Source organism: Oncorhynchus tshawytscha, linkage group LG02, assembly GCF_018296145.1.
Source record: "Oncorhynchus tshawytscha isolate Ot180627B linkage group LG02, Otsh_v2.0, whole genome shotgun sequence".
Lineage (NCBI taxonomy): Eukaryota > Metazoa > Chordata > Actinopteri > Salmoniformes > Salmonidae > Oncorhynchus > Oncorhynchus tshawytscha.
Window position 1 is genome coordinate 55,661,877 of NC_056430.1, and position 27,842 is coordinate 55,689,718.

Here is a 27,842-nt window from a genome sequence, read left to right on the forward strand (position 1 = left end):
TCTAGAGGAGGAAAATAAACTGATAGTGATCTCTATGGAGCGATTTCTGAGGAAACAAATAACTCTAAACCGGTTTCTCAGCACAAACATTCTAGGAAATCCTTGTTTGCCTTTCAGGCTACATAGAATTGGTTAAGGTTGGGAAGTACTCAAAGTTTTATTGGGGCCGTTCCAACAAGATATGACACCAACCATCTCAGATTGTTCTGAAATCATTTATGTAGTTAGAAACATAAGATTATCATTCCTGCAACATTATTTGTTGAAATATAATTGGAGAAATTAAGCTAATTGATTGCATCCAAATTAGCCATTTTAATTTCTAAGTTTAAAATAAAATCCAATAAATATACACTACCGTTCAAAAGTTTGGGGTCACTTAGAAATGTCCTTGAAAGAAGGGCGCTTTGTTTTTTGTGTATTTAAAATGTCAAAATTGAGCCGAAAACAGTGTAGACATTGTTAACTTGACGCACCCCATCCCATTAGCGGAATCATTTATCAACACGCACTGAATTGCAGCGCGCCATATTCAAATAAAATTACTAAACATATTTCCTTTTCATGAAATCACAATATAGCAAAACACAGCTTCGCTTGTTGTTAATCCACCTGTCGTGTCAGATTGAGAATATACTTTACAGCGAAAGCAATCCAAGCGTTTGTGTAGACAAAACATTATGAACACCTAGCATCAAAGTAGCGTGGGATCTTTGATCATATTGATGATCTTCAGACGTTTTCACTCACGAGACTCCCAGTTACACAATAAATGTTCTTGTTCCATAAAGATTATTTTTATATCCAAAATACCTCCATTTGTTTGGCGCGTTATGTTTAGAAATCCACAGGCTCGAGCGGTCACGACATCGCAGACAAATTCCAAATAGTATCCGTAATGTCCACAGAAATATGTCAAACGTTTTTTATAATCCATCCTCAGGTTGCTTTTAAAATATATAATCGATAATATATCAACCGGGACAGTCGCTTTTTCAATAGGAGAGGGAGAGACAATGGCTGTCCCACTCTGTTGCACAAGCAAAACTCATGCGAACACCCAGCTATCCACTGACGCGATGTTGTCTTTCTCGCTCATTTTTCAAAATAAAAGCCTGAAACTATGTTTAAAGACTTGACACCTTGAGGAAGCGATAGGAAAAGGAATCTGGTTGATATCCCTTTAAATGGAGCGAAGGCCAGCTATGGAACATGGAGCTTTCAAAATAGCCACTTCCTGGTTCGATTTTCCTCCGGTTTTCGCCTGCAATATCAGTTCTGTTATACTCACAGACGATATTTTGACAGTTTTGTAAACTTTAGAGTGTTTTCTATCCTAATCTGACAATTCTATGCATATTCTAGTTTCTGGGCCTTAGAAATAGGTAGTTTCAAATGGGTACATTTTTCATTAAAAAAAATCAATACACTGCACCCTACACTCAACAAGTTAATGCTTTAAATGACTATCGTACCCGCAAAAACATCAGTCTCAACGTCAACAGTGAAGAGGCGACTCCAGGATGCTGGCCTTCTAGGCAGAGTTGCAAAGAAAAAGCCTTATCTCAGACTAGTCAATAAAAACAACACACTGGACAGAGGAACTCTGCCAGAAGGCCAGCATCCCGGAGTCGCCTCTTCACTGTTGACATTGAGACTGGTGTTTTGCAGGTACTATTTAATGAAGCTGCCAGTTGAGGACTTGTGAGGAGCCTGTTTCTCAAACTAGACAGTAATGTACTTGTCCTCTTGCCCAGTTGTGCACCGGGGCCTCCCACTCCTCTTTCTATTCTGGTTAGGGCCAGTTTGCGCTGTTCTGTGAATGGAGTAGTACACAGCGTTGTACGAGATCTTCAGTTTCTTGGTAATTTCTCGCATGGGATAGCCTTCATTTCTCAGAACAAGAATAGACTGATGAGTTTCTGAAGAAAATTCTTTGTTTCTGGCCATTTTCAACCTGTAAGCGAACCCACAAATGCTGATGCTCCAGATACCCAAGTAGCCTAAAGGCACGTTTAATTGCTTCTTTAACTTCTCTAGGATAGGGGGCAGCATTCGGAATTTTGGATGAAAAGCATGCCCAAATCCAACTGCCCGCTACTCATCCCCAGAAGATAAGACCTGCATATTATTCATTGGGAGTCCAGATTTTTAAGGGACCTTCTTGCAGTTCCTACGGCTTCCACTGGATGTCACCAGTCTTTAGAAATTGGTTGAGGTTTTTCCTTTGTGTAATGAATAAGTAGCACTGTTCAGAACGAGGGTCACTTGAAGTGTACTGTTAGATAGAGGCGCATGACCAGAAAGTTAGCTACAGTTTGTTTTCCTCCTGTATTGAACACAGATCATCCAGTCTTCAATATTATAGATTATTTACATAAAAAAATACCTAAAGATGTATTACAAAAGTAGTTTGAAATGTTTTGGTAAAGTTTACAGGTAACTTTTGAGATATTTTGTAGTCACGTTGCGCAAGTTGGAACCGGTGTTTATCTGGAGCAAACGTGCCAAATAAATGGACATTTTGGATATATAGACGGAATTAAATCGAACAAAAAGGACCATTTGTGATGTTTATGGGACATATCGGAGTGCCAACGGAAGAAGCTCGTCAAATGAAAGGCATGATTTATATTTTTATTTCTGTGTTTCGTGTCGCGCCTGCAGGGTTGAAATATCCTTTTCGCTCTTTGTTTACTGGGGTGCTATCCTCAGATAATAGCATCGTTTGCTTTCGCTGAAAAACCTTTTTGAAATCTGACATGTTGGCTGGATTCACAACAAGTGTAGCTTTAATTTGCCATCTTGCATGTGTGATTTCATGAAAGTTTGATTTTTATAGTAATTTATTTGAATTTGGCGCTCTGCATTTTCACTGGCTTCTGGCCATATCCCAGAGAGGTTTTAATCAGGACAACAGTTTTTAGCTGTGCTACCATAATTGCTAAAGGGTTTTCTAATGATCAATTAGCCTTTTAAAATTATAAACTTGGATTAGCTAACCAATGGGACGTTGTGAGCACAGGAGTGATGGTTGCTGATAATGGGCTTCTGTACGCCAATGTAGATAATCCATTTAAAAAATAAATTAGCTAGTCATTTACAACATTAACAATGTCTACACTGTTTTTTCTGAAAAATGTGATGTTATTTTAAAGTAAAAAAGTGCTTTTCTTTCAAAAACAAGGACATTTCTAAGTGACCCCAAAGTTTTTTAGGGTAGTGTAGTACGTAACATCTGATTTGGACCAAACCTTGAGATCCAAAAAAACAGTGCCCCACACAAACCCACCCCAACAACGAATATACAGTATCAGTTCTCCATGACTGACTAGTATGGCGCTGCGGCTCAGAGTAGGACTATCCCTGACACATGAGTGGGTGGCTTTTGACCATTTCTTTGGATTCCTCATGTCTAACTCATTGTTAGAAAAACTTGGTCCAAATCAGATGTTAAATATAGTACCTATGGGATATCATATGAATCCTATAGATAAACTTGCCAGTTTGGGTGCAATCAATTAGTTTAATTTCTCAGAGATCAAATTATATTTCAACAAAATCATTTTACGGGAATGCTAATCTTATGTTTCTAACTACATAAATGAACAGAAAAAAGGTGGGTGTCAAAATCCTCATGCTTTTGAGGTGTGATGACCCACTGTTCGATCAATTGCCGTCACAATGACTAATTGTTTGCGGGTGCTGTTTCACAGGCACTGTTTGATTTATATTACTTCGATAGAAATACCATGAAAACACAGGAAATGATAGATTCACACGGCAGCCTGAATGCAATAGCAAAACCGTAAATGAACAGTGGAGATGCTCTGAAATGGAAACCTGAGGCAATTGCACCTGGCAAAACGTGATCTGGATCAAAGGGGCTGGACAGTGTGGGATGGGGAGTATAGCCTATAGCCTGCAGTTTTGTGCTCGTCTCTCACCTTTCAAACTGGTTTCAGTAGCAGAATTCAATAAAATAAATAATTTTACAACTTCATGAAATTATGAAGGGGAAAATAGCTGTAGACTACTTGCAGGCTAGAAAACTGTGTGCATAGAGTCTAAGCACCACTTGTAGCCTACCAGTGCCAATGGTTTGTACCAAAGAGGCTGCTTTCCTGTGTCTGAAAAAAGCTTAAAGTGATCCACCCAGGAGAGCCCTCCCTGTTTCTTTCATGGTTTCACTTCCTTGATTCTTTTTTCTCCCTAGTGAGTAGAGCTCTTCTGAAGTTAGTCTCTCGAGTTGCTCTTTAAACTGCATTAAAGCCTTTGTATCGGAGTTGACTCCCGGAGAGAATCTCTATTACATTTTGCCGTTGCTATGGAAAGACGAAATGACGAACATACACCTACACTCCTACTGGCTAATTCTTGCGCCATTTCTCTGCCTCCAAAAACAGCATCAGGTATGCCACTAGAACGGATCATTGATCCTGTTGAACAGTAAAGTAGCGGACTTTGCTCCATTCAAGCTGAAGCTCAGCTGTCCTTCATTCATGCCTAGAGCTGTACCAACAGCGGAGCCAGCCTGCCCCCCGTGCTCCACTTATTGGATTAATAATTGATACAAAAAAAGATGACAGTCCAGCTCCTCTCGACACTTAAACTGCTACTAACAAGGGCCCTTAGGAGGCTAGGGGAGCCCGATAGCCCAGTAACAAATCAAATCAAATCAAATTTTATTTGTCACATACACATGGTTAGCAGATGTTAATGCGAGTGTAGCGAAATGCTTGTGCTTCTAGTTCCGACAATGCAGTAATAACGAGCAAGTAATCTAACTAACAATTCCAAAAAAAAACTACTGTCATACACAGTGTAAGGGGATAAAGAATATGTACATAAGGATATATGAATGAGTGATGGTACAGAGCAGCATAGGCAAGATACAGTAGATGATATCGAGTACAGTATATACATATGAGATAAGTATGTAAACCAAGTGGCATAGTTAAAGTGGCTAGTGATACATGTATTACATAAGGATGCAGTCGATGATATAGAGTACAGTATCAACGTATGCATATGAGATGAACAATGTAGGGTAAGTAACATTATATAAGGTAGCATTGTTTAAAGTGGCTAGTGATATATTTACATCATTTCCCATCGATTCCCATGATTAAAGTGGCTGGAGTAGAGTCAGTGTCATTGACAGTGTGTTGGCAGTAGCCACTCAATGTTAGTGGTGGCTGTTTAACAGTCTGATGGCCTTGAGATAGAAGCTGTTTTTCAGTCTCTCGGTCCCAGCTTTGATGCACCTGTACTGACCTCGCCTTCTGGATGGCAGCGGGGTGAACAGGCAGTGGCTCGGGTGGTTGATGTCCTTGATGATCTTTATGGCCTTCCTGTAGCATCGGGTGGTGTAGGTGTCCTGGAGGGCAGGTAGTTTGCCCCCGGTGATGCGTTGTGCAGACCTCACTACCCTCTGGAGAGCCTTACGGTTGAGGGCGGTGCAGTTGCCATACCAGGCGGTGATACAGCCCGCCAGGATGCTCTCGATTGTGCATCTGTAGAAGTTTGTGAGTGCTTTTGGTGACAAGCCGAATTTCTTCAGCCTCCTGAGGTTGAAGAGGCGCTGCTGCGCCTTCCTCACGATGCTGTCTGTGTGAGTGGACCAATTCAGTTTGTCTGTGATGTGTATGCCGAGGAACTTAAAACTTGCTACCCTCTCCACTACTGTTCCATCGATGTGGATGGGGGTGTTCCCTCTGCAGTTTCCTGAAGTCCACAATCATCTCCTTAGTTTTGTTGACGTTGAGTGTGAGGTTATTTTCCTGACACCACACTCCGAGGGCCCTCACCTCCTCCCTGTAGGCCGTCTCGTCGTTGTTGGTAATCAAGCCTACCACTGTTGTGTCGTCCGCAAACTTGATGATTGAGTTGGAGGCGTGCATGGCCACGCAGTCGTGGGTGAACAGGGAGTACAGGAGAGGGCTCAGAACGCACCCTTGTGGGGCCCCAGTGTTGAGGATCAGCGGGGAGGAGATGTTGTTGCCTACCCTCACCACCTGGGGGCGGCCCGTCAGGAAGTCCAGTACCCAGTTGCACAGGGCGGGGTCGAGACCCAGGGTCTCGAGCTTGATGACGAGCTTGGAGGGTACTACGGTGTTGAATGCCGAGCTGTCGATGAACAGCATTCTCACATAGGTATTCCTCTTGTCCAGATGGGTTAGGGCAGTGTGCAGTGTGGTTGAGATTGCATCGTCTGTGGACCTATTTGGGCGGTAAGCAAATTGGAGTGGGTCAAGGGTGTCAGGTAGGGTGGAGGTGATATGGTCCTTGACTAGTCTCTCAAAGCACTTCATGATGACTGATGTGAGTGCTACGGGCGGTAGTCGTTTAGCTCAGTTACCTTAGCTTTCTTGGGAACAGGAACAATGGTGGCCCTCTTGAAGCATGTGGGAACAGCAGACTGGTATAGGGATTGATTGAATATGTCCGTAAACACACCGGCCAGCTGGTCTGCGCATGCTCTGAGGGCGCGGCTGGGGATGCCGTCTGGGCCTGCAGCCTTGCGAGGGTTAACACGTTTAAATGTCTTACTCACTTCGGCTGCAGACCGCATGTTTCCGTTGCAGGCCGTGTCAGTGGCACTGTATTGTCCTCAAAGCGGGCAAAAAGTTATTTAGTCTGCCTGGGAGCAAGACATCCTGGTCCGTGACTGGGCTGGGTTTCTTCCTGTAGTCCGTGATTGACTGTAGACCCTGCCACATACCTCTTGTGTCTGAGCCGTTGAATTGAGATTCTACTTTGTCTCTGTACTGGCGCTTAGCTTGTTTGATAGCCTTGCGGAGGGAATAGCTGCACTGTTTGTATTCAGCCATGTTACCAGACACCTTGCCCTGATTAAAAGCAGTGGTTCGTGCCTTCAGTTTCACACGAATGCTGCCATCAATCCACGGTTTCTGGTTAGGGAATGTTTTAATCGTTGCTATGGGAACGACATCTTCAACGCACGTTCTAATGAACTCGCACACCGTATCAGCGTATTGTCAATGTTGTTGTCTGACGCAACGAAACATCTCCCAGTCCACGTGATGGAAGCAGTCTTGGAGTGTGGAGTCAGCTTGGTCGGACCAGCGTTGGACAGACCTCAGCGTGGGAGCTTCTTGTTTTAGTTTCTGTCTGTAGGCAGGGATCAACAAAATGGAGTCGTGGTCAGCTTTTCCGAAAGCAACAAATCATACACTGACGTTGAGCATACTTTTCGCACTTCTCAAATCCATCCAGTGTGAAAATGTAGAATGATGCACTGTCCTTATAAAGATAGATGGAACCTAAAAGGGCACTTGTTGATTGAGAATACCTGTGGATCACACAGTTAAGGTGGGTGCGTTTGGATACTACAATACCACAGTTTCCCACAGGGCTGTTCAGAGGTTGATGGGCTGTTAAATTCCAGTGATCCGTAGTACTGCATGGGTCCTGAGCAAACACCGGAGACCTGAAAGCCACCCTCACCATCCTCCAAATGCAAATTTCTTCTATCACCAGGGCTCGGCCCCTAGCATGGCCGCTCCCCGATTCCAAGCTTAGATAAGGGCACACTCAACAATTGTCAAAGTGAAAGCACGGTGTTACCTCTGCCCACAAATTACATGGAACCACTTCAATTCCGGGATCTCCTCCATAGGGAAAGTCTGAGGATGGGTGTGGATGGATAACAGTTGAGTAGCATGTCAACACGCCGACTTAAACGTCTTTCATCATATGCCAACATCCCTGCGAGAGGGAGCATCAGATAGCAACAAGCTTTGACAGTGGTGGCACAAACCCTATTACCAGGAAACTATGACTCAAGCTTTAGTCATCCTCCTGAAGTTCTCACTGTTCAGTATAGCATTTTGCTTGATGTTGAAAAGACCAGCTTTGAGTGCAGACTGCACAAGTAGGCTGCTGTAACATAAAATATGAGGGGTTCAACAAGGTTTCTTCTAAGCTCCTTAAAGTTCTTTGAAGAACCTTAAGGTTATTGGCACTGAAATGGTTCTTCCAAGAACCCGAAAGGTGGTGGGGGGTCTTGCAGGAACTGCCAAACTGAAACATTTGGATTTGAAAGGGCAGCAGGTGCAGGCACTTACCTTAAAAATTGAGATCTTCAAATTTTTCAGTTAAGGTTTGTCCCTCGAATGAACTAAATGTATATGTTTTTTGATAATGATGCCATCTATAGTCATATTTGCGCAAATCTTTCTAAAACAGACACAATTTGATAGATATCTATCAACAAAAAGGTACAAATATGTAGGCTATAAGAACTATGTTGAAGGCTAGCTGTATTGGGTGCAGATTAACGAACTGATCACTTTTATGTCTGCAGGTATACAGACGAGGCATACACAAGGTATGTAAATTTGTATTGGTATGTTACCCTCCCTACACCTCCGATCAATATAAGAGGAAACCTGTTCAATCACAAAGCACTGCAAAATCATTCAGGCTATGGATACGGAGATTATCAACACGCCAGAGGATATACCCATTGGACTTGGGACTCCGCTGGGAGTTCAAATCCAAATTAGGTTTTTAATTCTGCTTTGCCACTAAAATCAAAATAAACAAACAATGACAACTAAAATGGTGTTATTGTTATGCATATCATTATCAACATCAACAATAAATAGGGGGGGGGAAGGGGGGTAGTTAACACCAAAAGGTTCTTGATAAAGGTTTGAGGGTCCATTAAGGGGTTATTTGAAGAAACCTTTTTAAAAAGTTATTCCAAGGACTTAGGGTTTCCTCCAGTTTCAATTTGAAGAACCCCTAAAGGATACTCCAGGAACATTTTCATTTTTGAGTGTATAACATCTTGATGTCTTAACCATTAGAATAGTACTGGCCTGTTTACAGGTTGGGACCCAACAACTAGATTAAAATCAGCCAGCAACATCTTCCTCAATATATAGTCAGCATAGGATCATGTTAAATGATCGAAGAAAATGCACATTTAGTGTCCAAATGTTAATTCATTGTGCTACAGTTAAACCAGCAAATCAGTGTGGCGCTCAAGACAAAATAATTGGCTTGTTAAATTAAATTTCCCCCACTCAGTTGCACCTGCAAAGAAAGCATCTTGCTCGGTTACAACCACAATACATAGACCAGGTCAGTGTTCTAGACTGGAGATTTCAGGAGCTGTTATGGCCAGAACAGCGAACTGGAGGACAGGGTAACCCGACAGGCTTTGCCCGAAGGCACTGTTCTCAGTGGCCCTTTTTATTTTATTTATTTTACCTTTATTTAGCCAGGCAAATCAGTTAAGAACAAATTCTTATTTTCAATGACGGCCTAGGAACAGTGGGTTAACTGCCTGTTCAGGGGCAGAACGACAGATTTGTACCTTGTCAGATCGGGGGTTTGAAACCTTGCGGTTACTAGTCCAACGCTCTAACCACTAGGCTACCCTTTGCCCAGTGTACAAGGCTACTGAGGCCCAGTGAACCAGCAGAGGTTGCTTCTTAATTTAAGGATTAGCCCCATTTATTTTTCAATTTTTGTCTAAAATGAAATACCCAAATCTAACTGCCTGTAGCTTAGGACCTCAACCAAGTATATCCATATTCCTTATACCATTTTAAAAGGAAACACTGAAGTTTGTGGAAATGTGAAATTAAACACAGGAAAATAACCCATATCTAGTTAAAGATAATACAAAGAGAAAAAAACATGCGTATTTGTGTTCCATCTTTGAAATGCAAGAGAAAGGCCAAAATATAATATTCCAGGTTAGGAGCAATTTAGATTTTGGCCACTACAGCAATGTGCAAAGTTTTAGACTGATTCAATAAACCATTGCATTTCTGTTCAAAATGTTGTATCAAGACTGCCCAAATGTACCCAATTGGTTTTATTAATACATTTAAGTTCATAAATGTGCACTCTCCTCAAACAATAGCATGGTATTCTTTCACTGTAATAGCTACTGTAAATTGGACAGTGCAGTTAAATTAACAAGAATTTAAGCTTTCTGCCCATATCAGACGTGTCCATGTCCTGGGTAACGTTCTTTTTATTTACAACCTCATGCTAATCACATTAGCCTACGTTAGCGCAACCATCCTGTGGTGTAGGGGCGGAGACACCGATCCCGTAGATGTTATCAAGATGGTGATAAAGACAAACATCAGCTCCCACATGAATGAAATCAAAGTTTGTCACGTGCTTACTTATTGTTCACCTTTTTTACACTAGGTAAGTAAAGAAATAAAAACAGTAAAAAGACAGTGAAAAATTAACAGTAGCGAGGCTACACGCAGGCACCGGTTAGTCGGGCTGATTGAGGTAGTATGTGCATATGGTTAAAGTGACTATGCATATGATAAACAGAGATTATCTGCAAATTCCACTATATTGCCTAATCCTTATTGTGGCTAGCTTCACAACACATTAACCAGTCCGGTCAAACCTCACTAGCCAAATGAAGCTAGCTGGATGCTTATAACTTTAGCTTTGGGCAACAGGGCTAAGTTCCTGACTAGCCATTAATTTTTTATGAACTGAAGTTCAATAGGTGAACAAGTGGCAACCTAGCTAATACTTACAAGGATTCCTAAATAATTGCTAAGAATAATGAAGATGACTGCAGGTTCTACTGGTCATTGTTTTCAGGCTGGTTGTATTGGTACTTGCTAGGTCCCAAGCTAAAGATAGCTACCCCAGAAGTTGCGGTTGAACAAATGATGATTTATTACCAATGCGGTATTGTAAACACATTGTTCGTGGCCGGTGTTTGCAGACTTATGTACAGCTTTGACAGTGCTACTTTATATTTTTTGACAAAGACCCAAACGGTGTTCCATAGTTTGTATGTCGTGAAGCTAAAAGCAGGGACGCTATTACTGTGTAACTCCAGTAGGGCAATAACTGAAAAATAGCGCACTTGGTAGTGTGTAACGGTGCTCGACCAGTCGGCAAAATCCTACATTACCCACGAGAGAGAACGGTTGAATGTCAAGGGCAATGAATTCCATTATCTTGGTTTTAATGGATTTAGACTGAGTTGTCTCGTGGTAAATGTTCTTACTCGATCAAATGACTGCTCGATTCACACAGCAGCCATTGTGGGCTAAGTTAGGAATGCTGTGTTGCACGTGTAGCGCAACACTTTACGAGGTGTCATTACACCATATAGGTATGCACGGTAGCTTTGACGTCGGCGTTAAACTAGACCAACGTCGGCCAATACACATGTTGGCATTTTTAGCTAATATCAGACGATACCAATATGTTCACCGACAAATCGTGCATCCCTACTTTATATGGATCATTTATAACACCAGTCACATTTAACAGTTGGACTATTGATTATAGACCTAATTAAGTTGGGTTTTTCTTTTCTTAGACAATTATGGCAAGAGCTATATCCTCTCGACGCTGCTGCCTCAGACACATTGTTCTCAACACCAATAAATTTGCTTAAAATGCATAGCGACATATTGGGGAAGGGGCCAATTCAATTCAACTGAAGATTGTCCACGGTTCTGAAACGGAGTCCGCTTTCCAATGCGGGAGAATATATACACTGCTCAAAAAAATAAAGGGAACACTACAACACAATGTAACTCCAAGTCAATCACACTTCTGTGAAATCAAACTGTCCACTTAGGAAGCAACACTGATTGAAAATACATTTCACTTGCTGTTGTGCAAATGGAATAGACAACAGGTGGAAATTATAGGCAATTAGCAAGACACCCCCAATAAAGGAGTGGTTCTGCAGGTGGTGACCACAGACCACTCCTCAGTTCCTAGGCTTCCTGGCTGATGTTTTGGTCACTTTTGATGCTTTGGTGCTTTCACTCTAGTGGTAGCATGAGACGGAGTCTACAACCCACACAAGTGGCTCAGGTAGTGCAGCTCATCCAGGATGGCACATCAATGTGAGCTGTGGCAAGAAGGTTTGCTGTGTCTATCAGCGTAGTGTCCAGAGCATGGAGGCGCTACCAGGAGACAGGCTAATACATCAGGAGATGTGGAGAAGGCCGTAGGAGGGCAACAACCCAGCAGCAGGACCGCTACATCCGCCTTTGTGCAAGGAAGAGCAGGAGGAGCACCGCCAGAGCCCTGCAAAATGACCTCCAGCAGGCCACAAATGTGCATGTGTCTGCTCAAACGGTCAGAAACAGACTCCATGAGGGTGGTATGACGGACCGACGTCCACAGGTGGGGGTTGTGCTTACAGCCCAACACCGTGCAGGACGTTTGGCATTTGCCAGAGAACACCAAGATTGGCAAATTCACCACTGGTCCCCTGTGCTCTTCACTGATGAAAGCAGGTTCACACTGAGCACATGTGACAGACGTGACAGAGTCTGGAGATGCAGTGGAGAACGTTCTGCTGCCTACAACATGCTCCAGCATGACCGGTTTGTCATGGTCTGTCATGGTGTGGGGTGTAATTTCTTTGGGGGGGCCGCACAGCCCTCCATGTGCTCGCCAGAGGTAGCCTGACTGCCATTAGGTACCGAGATGAGATCCTCAGACCCCTTGTGAGACCATATGCTGGTGCGGTTGGCCCTGGGTTCCTCCTAATGCAAGACAATGCTAGACCTGATGTGGCTGGAGTGTGTCAGCAGTTCCTGCAAGAGGAAGGCATGGATGCTATGGACTGGCCCGCCCGTTCCCCAGACCTGAATCCAATTGAGCACATCTGGGACATCATGTCTCGCTCCATCCACCAACGCCACGTTGTACCACAGACTGTCCAGGAGTTGGCGGATGCTTTAGTCCAGGTCTGGGAGGAGATCCCTCAGGAGACTCCAAATCCAGACCTCCATGGGTTGATAAATTTGATTTCCATTGATAAGTTGTGTGATTTTGTTGTCAGCAAGAAAAAAGTATTTAATAAAAATATTTAATTCATTCAGATCTAGGATGTTATTTTAGTGTTCCCTTTATTTTTTTGAGCAGTGTATATATTTTTTAATTACAAAAATGTTTACAAAATGTATGTCACATGCACCGAATACAAAAGGTGTAGTAGGCCTAAAAGTGAAATGCTTACTTACAAGCCCTTTACCAAAAGTTAAGTTAAGAAAAATAAGTGTTGAAGTCGAACGTTTACATTCACTTATGGAGTTTTTCAACCACTAAAAATGTATTGTTAACAAACTATAGTTCGCCAAGTCGGTTAGGACACTACTTTGTGCATTTCCAACAATTGTTTACAGACAGATTTCACTTATAATTCACTGTATCACAATTCAAGTGGGTCAGAAGGTTACATGCACTAAGTTGACTGCGCCTTTATACAGCCTGAAAAATTACAGAAAAATATGTCATGGCGTTAGAAGCTTCTGAATAATTTACATAATTTGAGTCAATTGGAGGTGTACCTGTGGATGTATTTCAAGGCCCATCTTCAAACTCAGTGCCTCGTTGCTTGACATCATGGGAAAATCAAAAGAAATCAGCCAAGACCTCAGAAAAAAAATAGACCTTAACAAGTCTGGTTCATCATTGGGAGCAATTTCCAAATGCCTGAAGGTCCCACGTTCATCTGTACAAACAATAGTACGCAAGTATAAACACCATGGGACCACGCAGCCATCATACCGCTCAGGAAGGAGATTCATTCTGTCTCCTAGAGATGAATGTACTTTGTAGTGGAAAGTGCAAATCAATCCCAGAACAGCAGCAAAGGACCTTGTGAGGATGCTGGAGGAAATAAGTTCAAAAGTATCTATATCCACAGTAAAAAAAAGTCCTATATCGACATAACCTGAAAGGCCGCTCAGCAAGGAAGATGCCTCTGCTCCAAAACCAGACTACGTTTGGGACTGCACATGGGGACAAAGATCATACTTTTTGGAGAAATGTCCTCTGGTCTGATGAACCAAAAATAAACGGTTTGGCCATAATGACTAGCGGTCGACCGATTAATCGGAATGGCCGATTCATTAGGGCTGATTTCAAGTTCAGGGGCAGAACGACAGATTTTCACCTCGTCAGCTCGGGGGATTCAATCTCGCAAACTTACAGTTAACTAGTCACACACAATAACGACCTGCCTCTCGTTGCACTCCACAAAGAGACTGCCTATTACACTAATGCAGTAAGCCAAGGTAAGTTGCTAGCTAGCATTAAACTTATATTCTAAAAAAATCAATCATAATCACTAGTTAACTACACATGGTTGATGATATTACTAGATATTATCTAGCATGTCCTGCGTTGCATATAATCTGACTAAGCATACAAGTATCTGACTGAGCGGTGGTAGGCAGAAGCAGGCGCGTAAACATTCATTCAAACAGAACTTGAGAGTTCTGCAAGCAGCTCTTCGTTGTGCATCAAACATTGTGCTGTTTATGACTTCAAGCCTATCAACCCCCGAGATGAGGCTGGTGTAACCGAAGTGAAATGGCTAGCTAGTTAGCGCGCGGAAGCTATACTGTTACACTGGCAATACTAAAGTGCCTATAAGAACATCCAATAGTCAAAGGTTAATGAAATACAAATGGTATAGAGGGAAATAGTCCTATAATAACTACAACCTAAAACATCTTACCTGGGAATATTTAAGACTCATGTTAAAAGGAACCACCAGCATTCATAGGTTCTCATGTTCTGAGCAAGGAACTGAAACATTAGCACATATTGCACTTTTACTTTCTTCTCCAACACTGTTTTTGCATTTAAACCAAATTGAACATGTTTCATTATTTACTTGAGGCGAAATGGATTTTATTGATGTATTATATCAAGTTAAAATAAGTGTTCATTCAGTATTGTTGTAATTGTTATATATATATATATATATATATATATATATATATATATATATTATATATATATATATATATTTTTTTTTTTTTTTTTTTTTTTAATCGACTGATTAACTGGTATCGGCGTTGAAAAATCATAATCGGAGGTGAAAATAGTGCCCCCTACCCTAATGAAGTCAAACAATTTAAAGGCAATGCTACCAAATGCTAATTGAGTGCATGTAAACTTCTGACCCACTGGGAATGTGTTTAAATAAATACAAGCTGAAATTAATCACTCACTATTATTCTGACATTACACATTCTTAAATAAGTGATGATCCTAACTGACATAAGACAGGGAATTGTTACTAGGATTAAATGTCAGGAATTGTGAAAGACTGAGTTGAAATTTATTTGTCTGAGGTGTATGTAAACTTCCAACTTCAACTGACCAAAATGTTGAAGCTGCCGACTTTGATTCATTTTTTCTCAAATATATTTGACATTTGTATGTATGTGAACAATCCTTCCTCAAGTCCCATTCTATGGATTCAATTTCATGACAGTCCAAAAATATTGGTCCTTTGTTGTAATTTTGTGAGGAATTACGCATCATTCCTTCGTACCCTGGCTTGAAGTTCATCAGATATAGCCTAGGCCTACAAATGTGTATGTGGAATGTCCAGGGAAGGGCAGCTTGAGGATCAATCAGGAAACTGCTATTAGGCTATTTCTCACAACCATTGATTTAGTCTATGGTCTCTGTTGGGGCCTTGTAGAAATGCTGTATCCCTTACAATGCCTAACCCCTCCATTGCCTACACTGATTGGGAATAACCTCGGGGCGTGAATGCTTATTGATATCTGGCTCATCGATATTGGAAATGACCTGAGGCTGCAACACTACTTTCACCAAGGTAGGCACATTCCTTGAGTGTTTCACCCCCCCCAAAAAAAAAAAAAAGTCTGCAATGCGTAAATAATGCAACCATTGTGTACACATTTATAAAATGTATTTCACCTTTATTTAACTTGGCAAGTCAGTTAAGAACAAATTCTTATTTTCAATAACGACCAAGGAACAGTGGGTTAACGGCCTTGTTCAGGGGCAGAACATCAGATTTGTACCGTGTCAGCTCGGGGATTCTAACTTGTTTGCTCATGTATTGCATGCTGAAGGTGCTCCTGCTTAAGTCGTGAAGTTGAGATTTCCTTAGTCGTTCAGTCGCAAATTGACTTTCATGTTGCACAAGACACCGGTATGAAATTGCATATGGTTATTTTATTCAAGAATAATGGTGGAACACTGATAAAATGTCATTTTATAACATGTGCTAATCAAGTGGCTACCTGGACTAATTGGAACCCCCCCCCCCCTATTTTTACGCTACTGCTACTCTGTTTATATCTATGCATTACCTCTACCTACATGTACATTTTGCCTCGACTAACCTGTGCCCCCACACATTGACTCTGTACCGGTACTCTCTGTATATAGCCTTGCTACTGTTGTAGCAACCGCAGCCTTGCTACGGCTTAAGTTATTTTACTTCAGTTTATTTGAGTAAATACAGTTGAAGTTGGAAGTTTACATACACCTTAGCAAATACATTTAAACTCAGTCGTTCACAATTCCTGACATTTAATCCCAGTAAAAACATCCCACTTTTATTTTAAGAATGTGAAATGTCAGAATAATAGTGAGCGATTTATTTCAGCTTTTGTTTCTTTCCTCACATTCCCAGTGGGTCAGAAGTTCACATACACTCAATTAGTATTTGGTAGCATTGCATTTAAAATGTTTTACTTGGGTCAAATGTTTCAGGTAGCCTTCTACAAGCTTCCCAAAATAAGTTGGGTGAATTTTGGCCCATTCCTCCTGACAGAGCTGGTGTAACTGAGTCAGGTTTGTAGGCCTCCTTGCTCGCACACACTTTTTCAGATCTGCCCACACATTTCCATATGATTGAGGTCAGGGCTTTGTAATGGCCACTCTAATACCTTGACTTTGTTGTCCTTAAGCCATTTTGCCACAACTTTGGAAGTATGCTTGGAATCATTGTCCATTTGGAAGACACATTTGCGACCAAGCTTTAACTTCCTGACTGATGTCTTGAGATGTTGCTTCAATATATCCACATAATTGTCCTGCCTCATGATGCCATCTATTTTGTAAAGTGCATCAGTCCCTCCTGCAGCAAAGCACCCCCACAACATGAATCTGCCACCCCTGTGCTTCACATTTGGGATGGTGTTCTTCGGCTTGCAAGACTCCCCTTTTTCCTCCTAACATAACGTTGGTCATTATGGCCAAACAGTTCTATTTTTGTTTCATCAGACCAGAGGACATTTCTCCAAAAAGTATGATCTTTGTCCCCATGTGCAGTTGCAAACCATAGTCTGGCTTTTTTTAATGGAGGTTTTGGAGCAGTGGCTCTTCTTTGCTGAGTGGCCTTTCAGGTTGTTGATATAGGAGTCGTTTTACTGTGGATATAGATACTTTTGAACCGGTTTGCCCCAGCATCTTCACTAGGTCCTTTGCTGTTGTTCTGGGATTGATTTGCACTTTTCACACCAAAGTACGTTCATCTCCAGAAGACAGAACGCATCTCCTTCCTAAGTGGTATGACAGGTGCGTGGCCCCATGGTGTTTATACTTGCATACTTTTGTTTGTACAGATGAACGTGGTACCTACAGGAGTTTGGAAATTGCTCCAAAGGATGAACCAGACTTGGGGAGGTCTACAATTTTTTTTCTGAAGTCTTGGCTGATTTCTTTAGATTTTTTCCATGATGTCAAGCAAGGAGGCACTGAGTTTGAAGGCAAGCCTTGAAATACATCCACCGGTACACCTCCAATTGACTCAAATTATGTCAATTAGCCTATCAGAAGCTTCTAAAGCCATGACATCGTTTCCTGGAACTTTCCAATTTGTTTAAAGGCACAGTCAAGTTAGTGTATGTCCACTTCTGACCCACTGGAATTGGGATACAGTGAATAATTAGTGAAATAATCTGTCTGTAAACAATCTACATTGTAGAATAATAGTTCAAAATAAAGAAAACCCTGGAATGAGTAGGTGTCCAAACTTTTGCCTGGTACTGTATGTGGGGTGGGAGTACATTGAACAGTACAAAACAGCACAGCAGAGGTTGACAGTGAAAATGTATTCCTGACCTGTCTCAAAAAGTTTTCCCGTACTGTCCTGATCACGCAGTTTTCTATAATCCCTTAACTTTCTTGTCCCCAAAAAAATTAAATCATTCCAGCTCCGTGCTCATTTTTACACACCAAAAATCAGAAACAACTTTATCCGTTAGTTGCTCGTCTGTCTGTTCTTGCTCTGCGGCAGCAATGCATTAGTGGAACCCCCCCCCCAAAAAAACATAAGTATTGCTGTACTGCTTGTTCCTTTGAACAGTCGATCCCGTCGTCTCGAATTCTCCTCTAGAACTTCACTCCTATTCCTGCACGAATCGCACAGGAGTCCTGGTCCCATGTCAACCTCAAGAGTTGAGTACAGTAAATTATACTGTACTATAGTGTGCCTACTTTACTGGCCTATACTCTACTGCACTGGTCCTAGTTTCCCAAAGCCTCTTTAGTGTTAAGATCATCGTTACAACCATCTCAAGATGCATCTTTAGTAGCCAAGCTGTTTCCCAGAGCTTTCATTAATAATGTGGCTCTTAAACACTTCTAGCAGCCAAAGAACATCATCATAAGTTTATTTTGCCCTTCCGCATCACTTTTTTATGGAGCCCCTTAGGGGTCATGGTGGGGGGGCAGCCAAGTTAATCCATTCAGTTGTCACATAACGCCACAAGTTTTGAATGAACGTGCAATTGGCATGTCGAATGCAGGAATGTCCCCCAGAGCTGTTTGCCAGAGAACGTAATGTTCATTTATCTACCAGAAGCCGCTTGCCAATGCCATTTTAGAGAATTTGGCGGTACATCCAACCAGCCCCACAACCACAGACCATGTGCATGTCAGTTTGGTCATGTCAACGTTATCACAGAGCACCCCATGATGGCGGTGGGGATTGGGTATAGGCAGGCATAAGTTAAAGGCAATGAACAAAAGCATTTATTCGATGGCAATTTGAAAACAGAAATCGTGACGAGATCCTGAAGCTCATTGTCGTGCCATTCATCCGCTACCATCAATTCATATTTCAGCATGATAATGCACAGCCAAGTCGCAAGAAGATGTACACAATTCCTGGAATCTGAAAATGTCCCAGTTCCTACATGGCCTGCATACTCACTACACAGGTCACCCATTGAGCATGTTTGGTATGCTCTGGATTGACGTGTAGGACAGAGTGTACCTGCCAATGTCCAGCAACTTCGCATAGCCATTGAAGAGTGGGACAACATTCCACAAGCCAATCAACCCTATGCGAAGGAGATGTGTCGCACTGCATGAGGCAATTGGTGGTCACACCAGACAATGACTGATCCACAGCCCTACCATAAGGTAGTCATGTGAAACACTTTCTTTTTTTTAACCAGGTAGGCCAGTTGAGAACAAGTTCTCATTTACAACTGCAACCTGGCCAAGATAAAGCAAAGCAGTGCGACAAACACAGAGTTACACAAGGGATAAACAAACGTACAGTCAATAACAATAGAAAAAAATCTATACAGTGTGTGCAAATGTGGTAAGATTAGGGAGGTAAGGCTATAAATAGGCCATAGTGGCAAAATAATTACAATTTAGCAATTGAACACCGGATTGATAGATATGCAGAAGATTAATGTGCAAGTGTAGATACTGGGATGCAAAGGAGCAAAAATAAATAACAATATGGGGATGAGGTAGTTGGGCGGGCTATTTACAAATGGGCTAAGTGCAGGTGCAATGATCAGTAAGCTGCTCTGACATATTGTAAGTCAGAACGGTTCAGAGTAGTGATGCTGGATGGACGGGCAGGTAGCGATCGGTTGACGAGCATGCATTTAGATTTACTTGCATTTAAGAGCAGTTGGAGGCCACAGAAGGAGAGTTGTAATGGCATTGAAGCTCGTCTGGAGGTTTTTAACACAGTGTCCAAAAGGACAGAAGTATACAGAATGGTGTCATCGGCGTAGAGGTGGATCAGAGAATCACCAGCAGCAAGAGCGACATCATTGATGTATACAGAGAAAAGAGTCGGCCCGAGAATTGAACCCTGTGACACCCCCATAAAGACTGCCAGAGGTCCGGACAACAGGCCCTCCGATTTGACACACTGAACTCTGCCTGAGAAGTAGTTGGTGAACCAGGAGAGGCAGTCATTTGAGAAACCAACGCTGTTGAGTCTGCCGATAAGAATGTGGTGATTGACAGAGTCGAAAGCCTTGGCCAAGTCGATGAAGACGGCTGCACAGTACTGTCTTTTATCGATGGTGGTTATGATATTGTTTAGGACCTTGAGCGTGGCTGAGGTGCACCCATGACCAGCTCGGAAACCAGATTGCATAGCGCAGAAGGTACGATTCGAAATGGTCAGTGATCTGTTTATTAACTTGGCTCTCGAAGACTTTAGAAAGGCAAGGCAGGATAGATATAGGTCTGTAACAGTTTGGGTCTAGAGTGTCTCCCCCGTTGAAGAGGGGGATGACCGCGGCAGCTTTCCAATCTTTAGGGATCTCAGATGATACGAAAGAGGTTGAACAGGCAAGTAATAGGGGTTGCAACAATTGCGATGGATCATTTTACAAAGAAAGGGTCCAGATTGTCTAGCCTAGCTGATTTGTAGTGGTCCAGATTTTGCAGCTCTTTCAGAACATTAGGATTTGGGTGAAGGAGAAGCATGGGGGTGCTTCGGCAATTGCTGTGGGGGGTGCAGAGCTGTTGGCAGGGGTAGAGGTAGCCAGGTGGAAAGCATGTACAGCCGTAGAAAAATGCTTATTGAAATTCTCAATTATCATGGATTTATCGGTGGTGACAGTGTTTCCTATCCTCAGTGCAGTGGGCAGCTGGGAGGAGGTGCTCTTATTCTCCATGGACTTTAAGTGTTGGCATTGAGCAAACAGTAGATTTTTTTTTTATTTTACCTTTATTTAACTAGGCAAGTCTGTTAAGAACAAATTCTTATTTTCAATGACGGCCTAGGAACAGTGGGTTAACTGACTGTTCAGATGGGGAAGCTGTGGGGCAAAAAGGCCTAGGCCCAACCTGAAATAGCCTACTCAATTTACCTCTAATTTAACCCTTTAATTTAAAAAAAGGACATTGGTTGCAATCACAGTATCATGCCCAAGGGTAGATCTATAAATTTAATCCAAGGATATAGGCCTAGGTGCTTGTAAGTAAATTAAATATGAATATGAGGGGAATATATGGCCATATGGTGGGGATGCCATGCTGGTAATTTGCTGGGTGTTTCTGCCACATGCAACTCATACCCTGCCAATGTCAGCTGCCAATCAGGATAACAGTCACTGACATTGGGTGACTTCATGGCCTTAATGACCTTAATTTATGACCAAAGATAGATAAAAAGAGCCCAAATGCTGTCTAAGACAGTCTCCCCTTTATACACTCTACTGCTATTCAGGAAAAGCTAGGTCTACTGTAACCCCCTCCCCAATAGTATTGTTCACAGACAAGAGTGGCCTTATGCATTTTACAACGACCAATTTCCTGCTCACCTGTGCACAATCGAATGGAAACAATTCAGAAGTGAGTGCTATTGGTGTTCAGTCACACGTGCAAATAATTGCGATAGATTCAACAAATACATGGGGAGATTTATAATTCAGCTTGCTAACGTTCACTAGTTAGTAGAACATCTGACCAGGGGCTACAGGTAAAATGGATGGCCCCGTTTGATCTACTCCAGCTTGGGTTAGCTAGCCAGCTAACATCAAAGCAAGTAGAGTTGGTCTACCAGCAAGTTGGCAAACATTAGTTAGCCTGCTGCATTTGTTTTAGCTTGGTAAAATTTGTTTTATATTGGATATTCAATTATCCCATCAATAACTACTGAACCAAGCATGCCATGACTATGAAAACGGTATATTCCGAATCAGGGGTGGATGGAGAACAATCCACGCCTTCTAACGTTCTATTATTGTGCCCCCCCAACAAAACAAAAAAAAAGTACATACTGCAGCTTAAACCAATGCGTGACATGACTATGAAAATTAGATATCCTGAACCAGGGGAGGATAGAAGAGGGGGTTCTCAATTCACCCCAAAATCAGAAAATACCATGTTCATAGTCATGCCATGCTGAGTAAATAGCTATTGACGAGTGAAGACCAATTGTCCACCAAATTCTAATACAAAACCAATTGTACCTCAGTCTCACACTTTGGGTTGGCAAAATGAATACCGAGGCAAGCCGTAAAAACGTGGCAAACTGCAAATAACTTAGCTCGATAGCTACTACTTGAAGTGTCTCACCAGATAACCTTTAAACATCCATTTGAGTTATATCTACTGTACTAAGAATGTTATTTAACCAATGTGAACTTCTCTTACCTTCATGTCGTTCATGATGATCTGGAAGAGCCCTCCCAGAGCGCTACATTCCTTTTCAATACCCGAATCCATTTTCCAAGTCGAAAAACTACTAACAGTAGTAGCTAGATTTGAAGTTAAAAGTAATGCGTTTATAAATATATGTTGAGGGAAACCCCGACGTGCAAAGTGTAATTGGGCCAAAAACAGAGCCCGATCGAGACAAATATATTTCAAAGTAACTACCTAACGTTAGTTATTTAGAGAGTAAAACAAAAAATCGGGGGGGGACAATACATAGCTAACTATATGGAATAGTAATACCACATACTGTCTGTTAACTGTCGTTCCAACTGTTCCAGTCAGACTCAGTGTGGCAGGCTAGCTAGCTAACTAGCCAGCCAACTTGATACACCTCCAAGAAAACATGGCATGGTTGAGTACCGCCCGGTAGCTCGAATGGAAAGTCCGTCGAATTGACCTGATATTACTGTATCCAAACCTATAACTACCACACAGCCAAATAGGCAATGCGGCTGGCTAGCAATACCTTACTAGCGACCTGATAGCTAACGCGCGGGCAGGTAACTGGCAGATTCTTGATCAATTACTTACTAGTCAGCGAATAATATTTATTTTAAAATCTTATTTCAGTTTCCCATGGTCCGGTGAAAATGACTCCTCTTATTCCTATGCGTTTTCAGCTTGTTTGCACATGTGTGTCATGGCCTTTCACCCAACTAACAATTCGATGAGAATCCACGTATCGTTTTGAGTTTGCTTGCCTTGTGTGTGTTGCTACCACCGTACACTCAATATTCCCTCTTCTTCGTCTTCTTCTTCTTCTTCTTCTTCAGTGGGGTTTGTCCGCGGTTGGCATCGAACGTTATGATGCATTATCGCCACCTACTGTACTGGGGCGTGGGCCAGAGACGGAGAAACGAAAATCTACCTGCCAGCCACGTTGCTCTTAAAAAAGATAACACAATATTTGAGACTATATCTAATGACGTTCTACTCAAAATAATCTTTAAACTATGCTAGATCTCAGCCTCTCTCTTTTAAGGCTCCCGAGTGTCACATTGGTCTATGGCACTGCATCTCAACGTGTGAGGCATCACTACAGACACCCTGGTTTGAATCCAGGCTGTATCACAACTGTCCGTGAGTGGGAGTCCCATAGGGCAGTGCACAATTGGCCCAGAGTCGCCTGGGCTTGGCCGGTGTAGGCCGTCATTGTAAATAAGAATTTGTTCTTTAACTGACTTGTCTAGTTAAATAAAGGTTCAATTAAATGTTTAAAAAGCAACTTTGACACTGCCCATACTGTAGCAATACATGCTCCACTGTCTCTGTTTCCTGCCAATAATCACACTTTCCTGTCGGATGCATTCCTATCACATTTAAGACCTTATTCAATTGGCTGTGTCCCACCGTTAATCTTGTAAAAATAGCCTCCTCTCTTCTGTCCCTTCCTGCTGTCCTCCCCGACTTTTGTCTGTACTTTAAATAAATGCCTTCCCTTATTTTCTCTATTCCACTTCTCCTGCCATCTCTGCACCATCACTGTCCATATCAGGCTTTTTGCCTCTGCCTTGCTCATTGACACTACAAAATCAACATCCCCACGCCTAAGTGCTTGTTTAGCCAGTACATCAACTGCCTCGTTCCCCTCCACCCCCACATGGGCTAGTACCCAAGTAAATCTTAACTGTATACCCATCTGTCTAATCCTGCCATGGGTTTGTAGCCCATCATAAAGCAGGTTTTGTCTGCTTCAGTTGAAGTTGGAAGTTTACATACACATAGGTTGGAGTCACTAAAACACGTTTTTTCAACCAGTGGATGTATTTCAAGGCCTACCTTCAAACTCAGTGCCTCTTTGCTTGACATCATGGGAAAATCAAAAAAAAATCAGTCAAAACTTCAGAAAAAAAAATTGTAGACCTCCACAAGTCTGGTTCATCAATGGGAGCAATATCCAAACGCCTGAAGGTACCATGTTCATCTGTACAAACAATAGTACGCAAGTATAAGCACCGTAGGACCACGCAGCCGTCATACCACTCAGGAAGGAGATGTGTTCTGTCTCCTAGAGATGAACGTACTTTGGTGCGAAAAGTGCAAATCAATCCCAGAACAACAGCAAAGGATCTTGTGAAGATGCTGGAGGAAACAGATTTTTTTTAAAACATCTATATCCACAGAAAAACTAGTCCTATATCAACATAACCTGAAAGGCCGCTCAGCAAGGAAGAAGCTACTGCTCCAAAAACTCCATTAAAAAAAGCCAGACTACGGTTTGCAACTGCACATGGGGACAAAGATCATACTTTTTGGAGAAATGTCCTCTGGTCTGATGAAACAAAAATAGAACTGTTTGGCCATAATGACCAACGTTATGTTAGGAGGAAAAAGGGGAGTCTTGCAAGCCGAAGAACACCATCCCAAATGTGAAGCACAGGGGTGGCAGCATCATGTTGTGGGGGTGCTTTGCTGCAGGAGGGACTGGTGCACTTCACAAAATAGATGGTATCATAAGGATGAAAAGTATGTGGATATATTAAAGCAACATCTCAAGACATCAGTCAGGAAGTTAAAGCTTGGTCGCAAATGGGTCTTCCAAATGGACGTTGACCACAAGCATACTTCCAAAGTTGTGGCAAAATGGCTTAAGAACAACAAAGTCAAGGTATTGGAGTGGCCATCATAAAGCCCTGACCTCAATCCCATAGAAAATTTGTGGGCAGAACTGAAAAACCATATGCGAGCAAGGAGGCCTACAAACCTGACTCAGTTACACCAGCTCTGTCAGGAGGAATGGGCCAAAATTCACCCAACTTATTGTGGAAGCTTGTGGAAGGCTACCCGAAACATTTGACCCAAGTAAAACAATTTAAAGGCAATGATACCAAATACTAATGGAGTGTATGTAAACTTCTGACCCACTGGGAATGTGATGAAATAAATTAAAGCTGAAATAAAACATTCTCTCTACTATTATTCTGACATTTCACATTCTTAAAATAAAGTGGTGATCCTAACTGACCTAAGACAGGGAATTTGTACTCAGATTAAATGTCAGGAATTGAGTTGAAGTGAGTTGAAATGTATTTGGCTAAGGTGTATGTAAAACTTCCGACTTCAACTGTACATGAGCTAAAGGACTGGAGACTCATTAACACTGCACATGAATCAGAGTAAATAACTACACCTTCTGGCTTGACTTCCTCCACCCACTGCAAGGCCAACAGTATGGCCATCAGCACCGCCGTATATATAGCCAGATGATCTGTAAGACTTTTCCTGACTTCCACCCCACATTCCTGCACTACTAATGCTGACCCAGTACGTCCTGTCCTTGGCTCTTTTGAACCATCTATGTAAATGGCCACAAAATCCTGATACATAGCATCCAGACGTCTCTTAAACAAATCAGATGGAACAACACCCTCCCGATCTTCCTGAAGTCTCTCCAGCACCGCTAGATCAACTACTGGAGGTGGGAGTAGCCATGGTCAATTTACAGGAATAGCTACCATTGAACTAAACTCTCTTCCATACAGTCCCCTCTCCTTCGCCTGGGTATGACACACCTAAAACTTGTGTTCTGTCTTGTTCTGCTCATGTTCCCAGCATGTCTTCGAAATCCCGTTCGCTGGATGCGACATGCCATGTCCCTGTAAATTAACCCAATAATGAATTGCCAGCTGCTGTCTCCTAATCTGCAATGGCATACCCCCCAACTCCACCTGTAGTGCAGCCACTGGGGATGTCCAAAACACCCACTACATAATCTGAGTCCTTGCCCCTGTATGACATCTAGCCTTTCCAATGAGGTCCGGGATGCCGAACCATACACTATACTGCCATAGTCTATTACAGATCGGATCAATGCAGCATGCATGGTCCTCAATGAGGAACGCCCAGCCCCCCACTCCTTCCCCGTCAGACAGCGCATCACATATAGCACCTTCTTACACTTTCCTACCCCTCTCTCAATGTGTTCTGCCCAGGTCAGTCTAGTGTCAAGTATACCCCAAGGAACCTGAATCCCCCCACCCTCTCCCAGTTTCTCTCCAAATTCCCTCTTTCCCAAGGTCGACCTCTTCTTCTTCGTCTTTTTTCCCCCCTTGTTCTTCTTCTTCTTGTATGATATAATGGCGGTCAGCAAACAAATGTTAGGGGTGCATGCTGCCACCTACTGTGCTGGAGTGTGTGGTCAATTACGGTTTACAAAATTTCAAAATCCTCCTACCTAACTTAGTATTTCTTAGAAAATAAAAAAGACACCTACTAACTTCTAATATACCCTCCCCCATCCCCAATTTCCCTTCCAAACCCACCCAACCTTGTCCAACCTCAATGACCATACACTTCAATCGTTCGCTCTCTTCAACATCCTTACAACAATATAACACATGCTCCACCGTTTCATCGACCATACAGTATATCACAAAAGTGAGTACACCCCTCACATTTTTGTAAATATTTGAGTATATCTTTTCATGTGACAACACTGAAGAAATTACACTTTCCTACAATGTAAAGTAGTGAGTGTACAGCTTGTATAACAGTGTAAATTCGCTGTCCCCTCAAAATAACTCAACACACAGCCATTAATGTCTAAACCGCTGGCAACAAAAGTGAGTACACCCCTAAGTGAAAATGTCCAAATTGGGCCCAAAGTGTCAATATTTTGTGTGGACACCATCATTTTCAAGCACTGCCTTAACCCTCTTGGGCATGGAGTTCACCAGAGCTTCACAGGTTGCCACTGGAGTCCTCTTCCACTCCTCCATGACGACATCACTGAGCTGGTGGATGTTAGAGACCTTGCACTCCTCCACCTTCCTTTTGAGGATGCCCCACAGATGCTCAATAGGGTTTAGGTCTGGAGACATGCTTGGCCAGTCCATCACCTTTACCCTCAGCTTCTTTAGCAAGGCAGTGGTCGTCTTGGAGGTGTGTTTGGGGTCGTTATCATGTTGGAATACTGCCCTGCGGCCCAGTCTCCGAAGGGAGGGGGATCATGCTCTGCTTCAGTATGTCACAGTACATGTTGGCATTCATGGTTCCCTCAATGAATTGTAGCTCCCCAGTGCCGGCAGCACTCATGTAGCCCCAGACCATGACACTCCCACCACCATGCTTGACTGTAGGCAAGACACACTTGTCTTTGTACTCCTCATCTGGTTGTCGCCACACACGCTTGACACCATCTGAACCAAATAAGCTTAGCTTGGTCTCATCAGACCACAGGACATGGTTCCAGTAATCCATGTCCTTAGTCTGCTTGTCTTCAGCAAACTGTTTGTGGGCTTTCTTGTGCATCATCTTTAGAAGAGGCTTCCTTCTGGGACGACAGCCATGCAGACCAATTTGATGCAGTGTACAGCGTATGGTCTGAGCACTGACAGGCTGACCCCCCACCCCTTCAACCTCTGCAGCAATGCTGGCAGCACTCATATGTCTATTTCCCAAAGACAACCTCTGGATATGACACTGAGCACGTGCACTCAACTTCTTTGGTCGACCAAGGCGAGGCCAGTTCTGAGTGGAACCTGTCCAGTTAAACCGCTGTATGGTCTTGGCCACCGTGCTGCAGCTCAGTTTCAGGGTCTTGGCAATCTTCTTATAGCCCAGGCCATCTTTATGTAGAGCAACAA

General features: G+C 42.5%; 1 protein-coding gene across 2 annotated transcripts in view; it reads right to left on the reverse strand.

Annotated features, from left to right (window-relative positions):
- Window positions 1-23,002, reverse strand: part of mtss1 (MTSS I-BAR domain containing 1) — a 122,586-nt gene extending 99,584 nt beyond the window's left edge. The window contains exons 1-2 of one of the 2 annotated variants that reach the window (XM_024444790.2): window positions 22,505-23,002; window positions 22,195-22,298 (exon numbers count right to left, since the gene is read on the reverse strand). In XM_024444790.2, the coding sequence (XP_024300558.1) occupies window positions 22,195-22,266 (72 nt within the window). In that variant the 5' untranslated portion in view covers window positions 22,267-22,298; window positions 22,505-23,002. Of the gene's footprint in view, window positions 1-22,194 lie in introns of both variants that reach the window. The other variant, XM_024444781.2, reaches the window with a different exon arrangement.
- Between the last annotated feature and the right edge of the window lie 4,840 nt (window positions 23,003-27,842).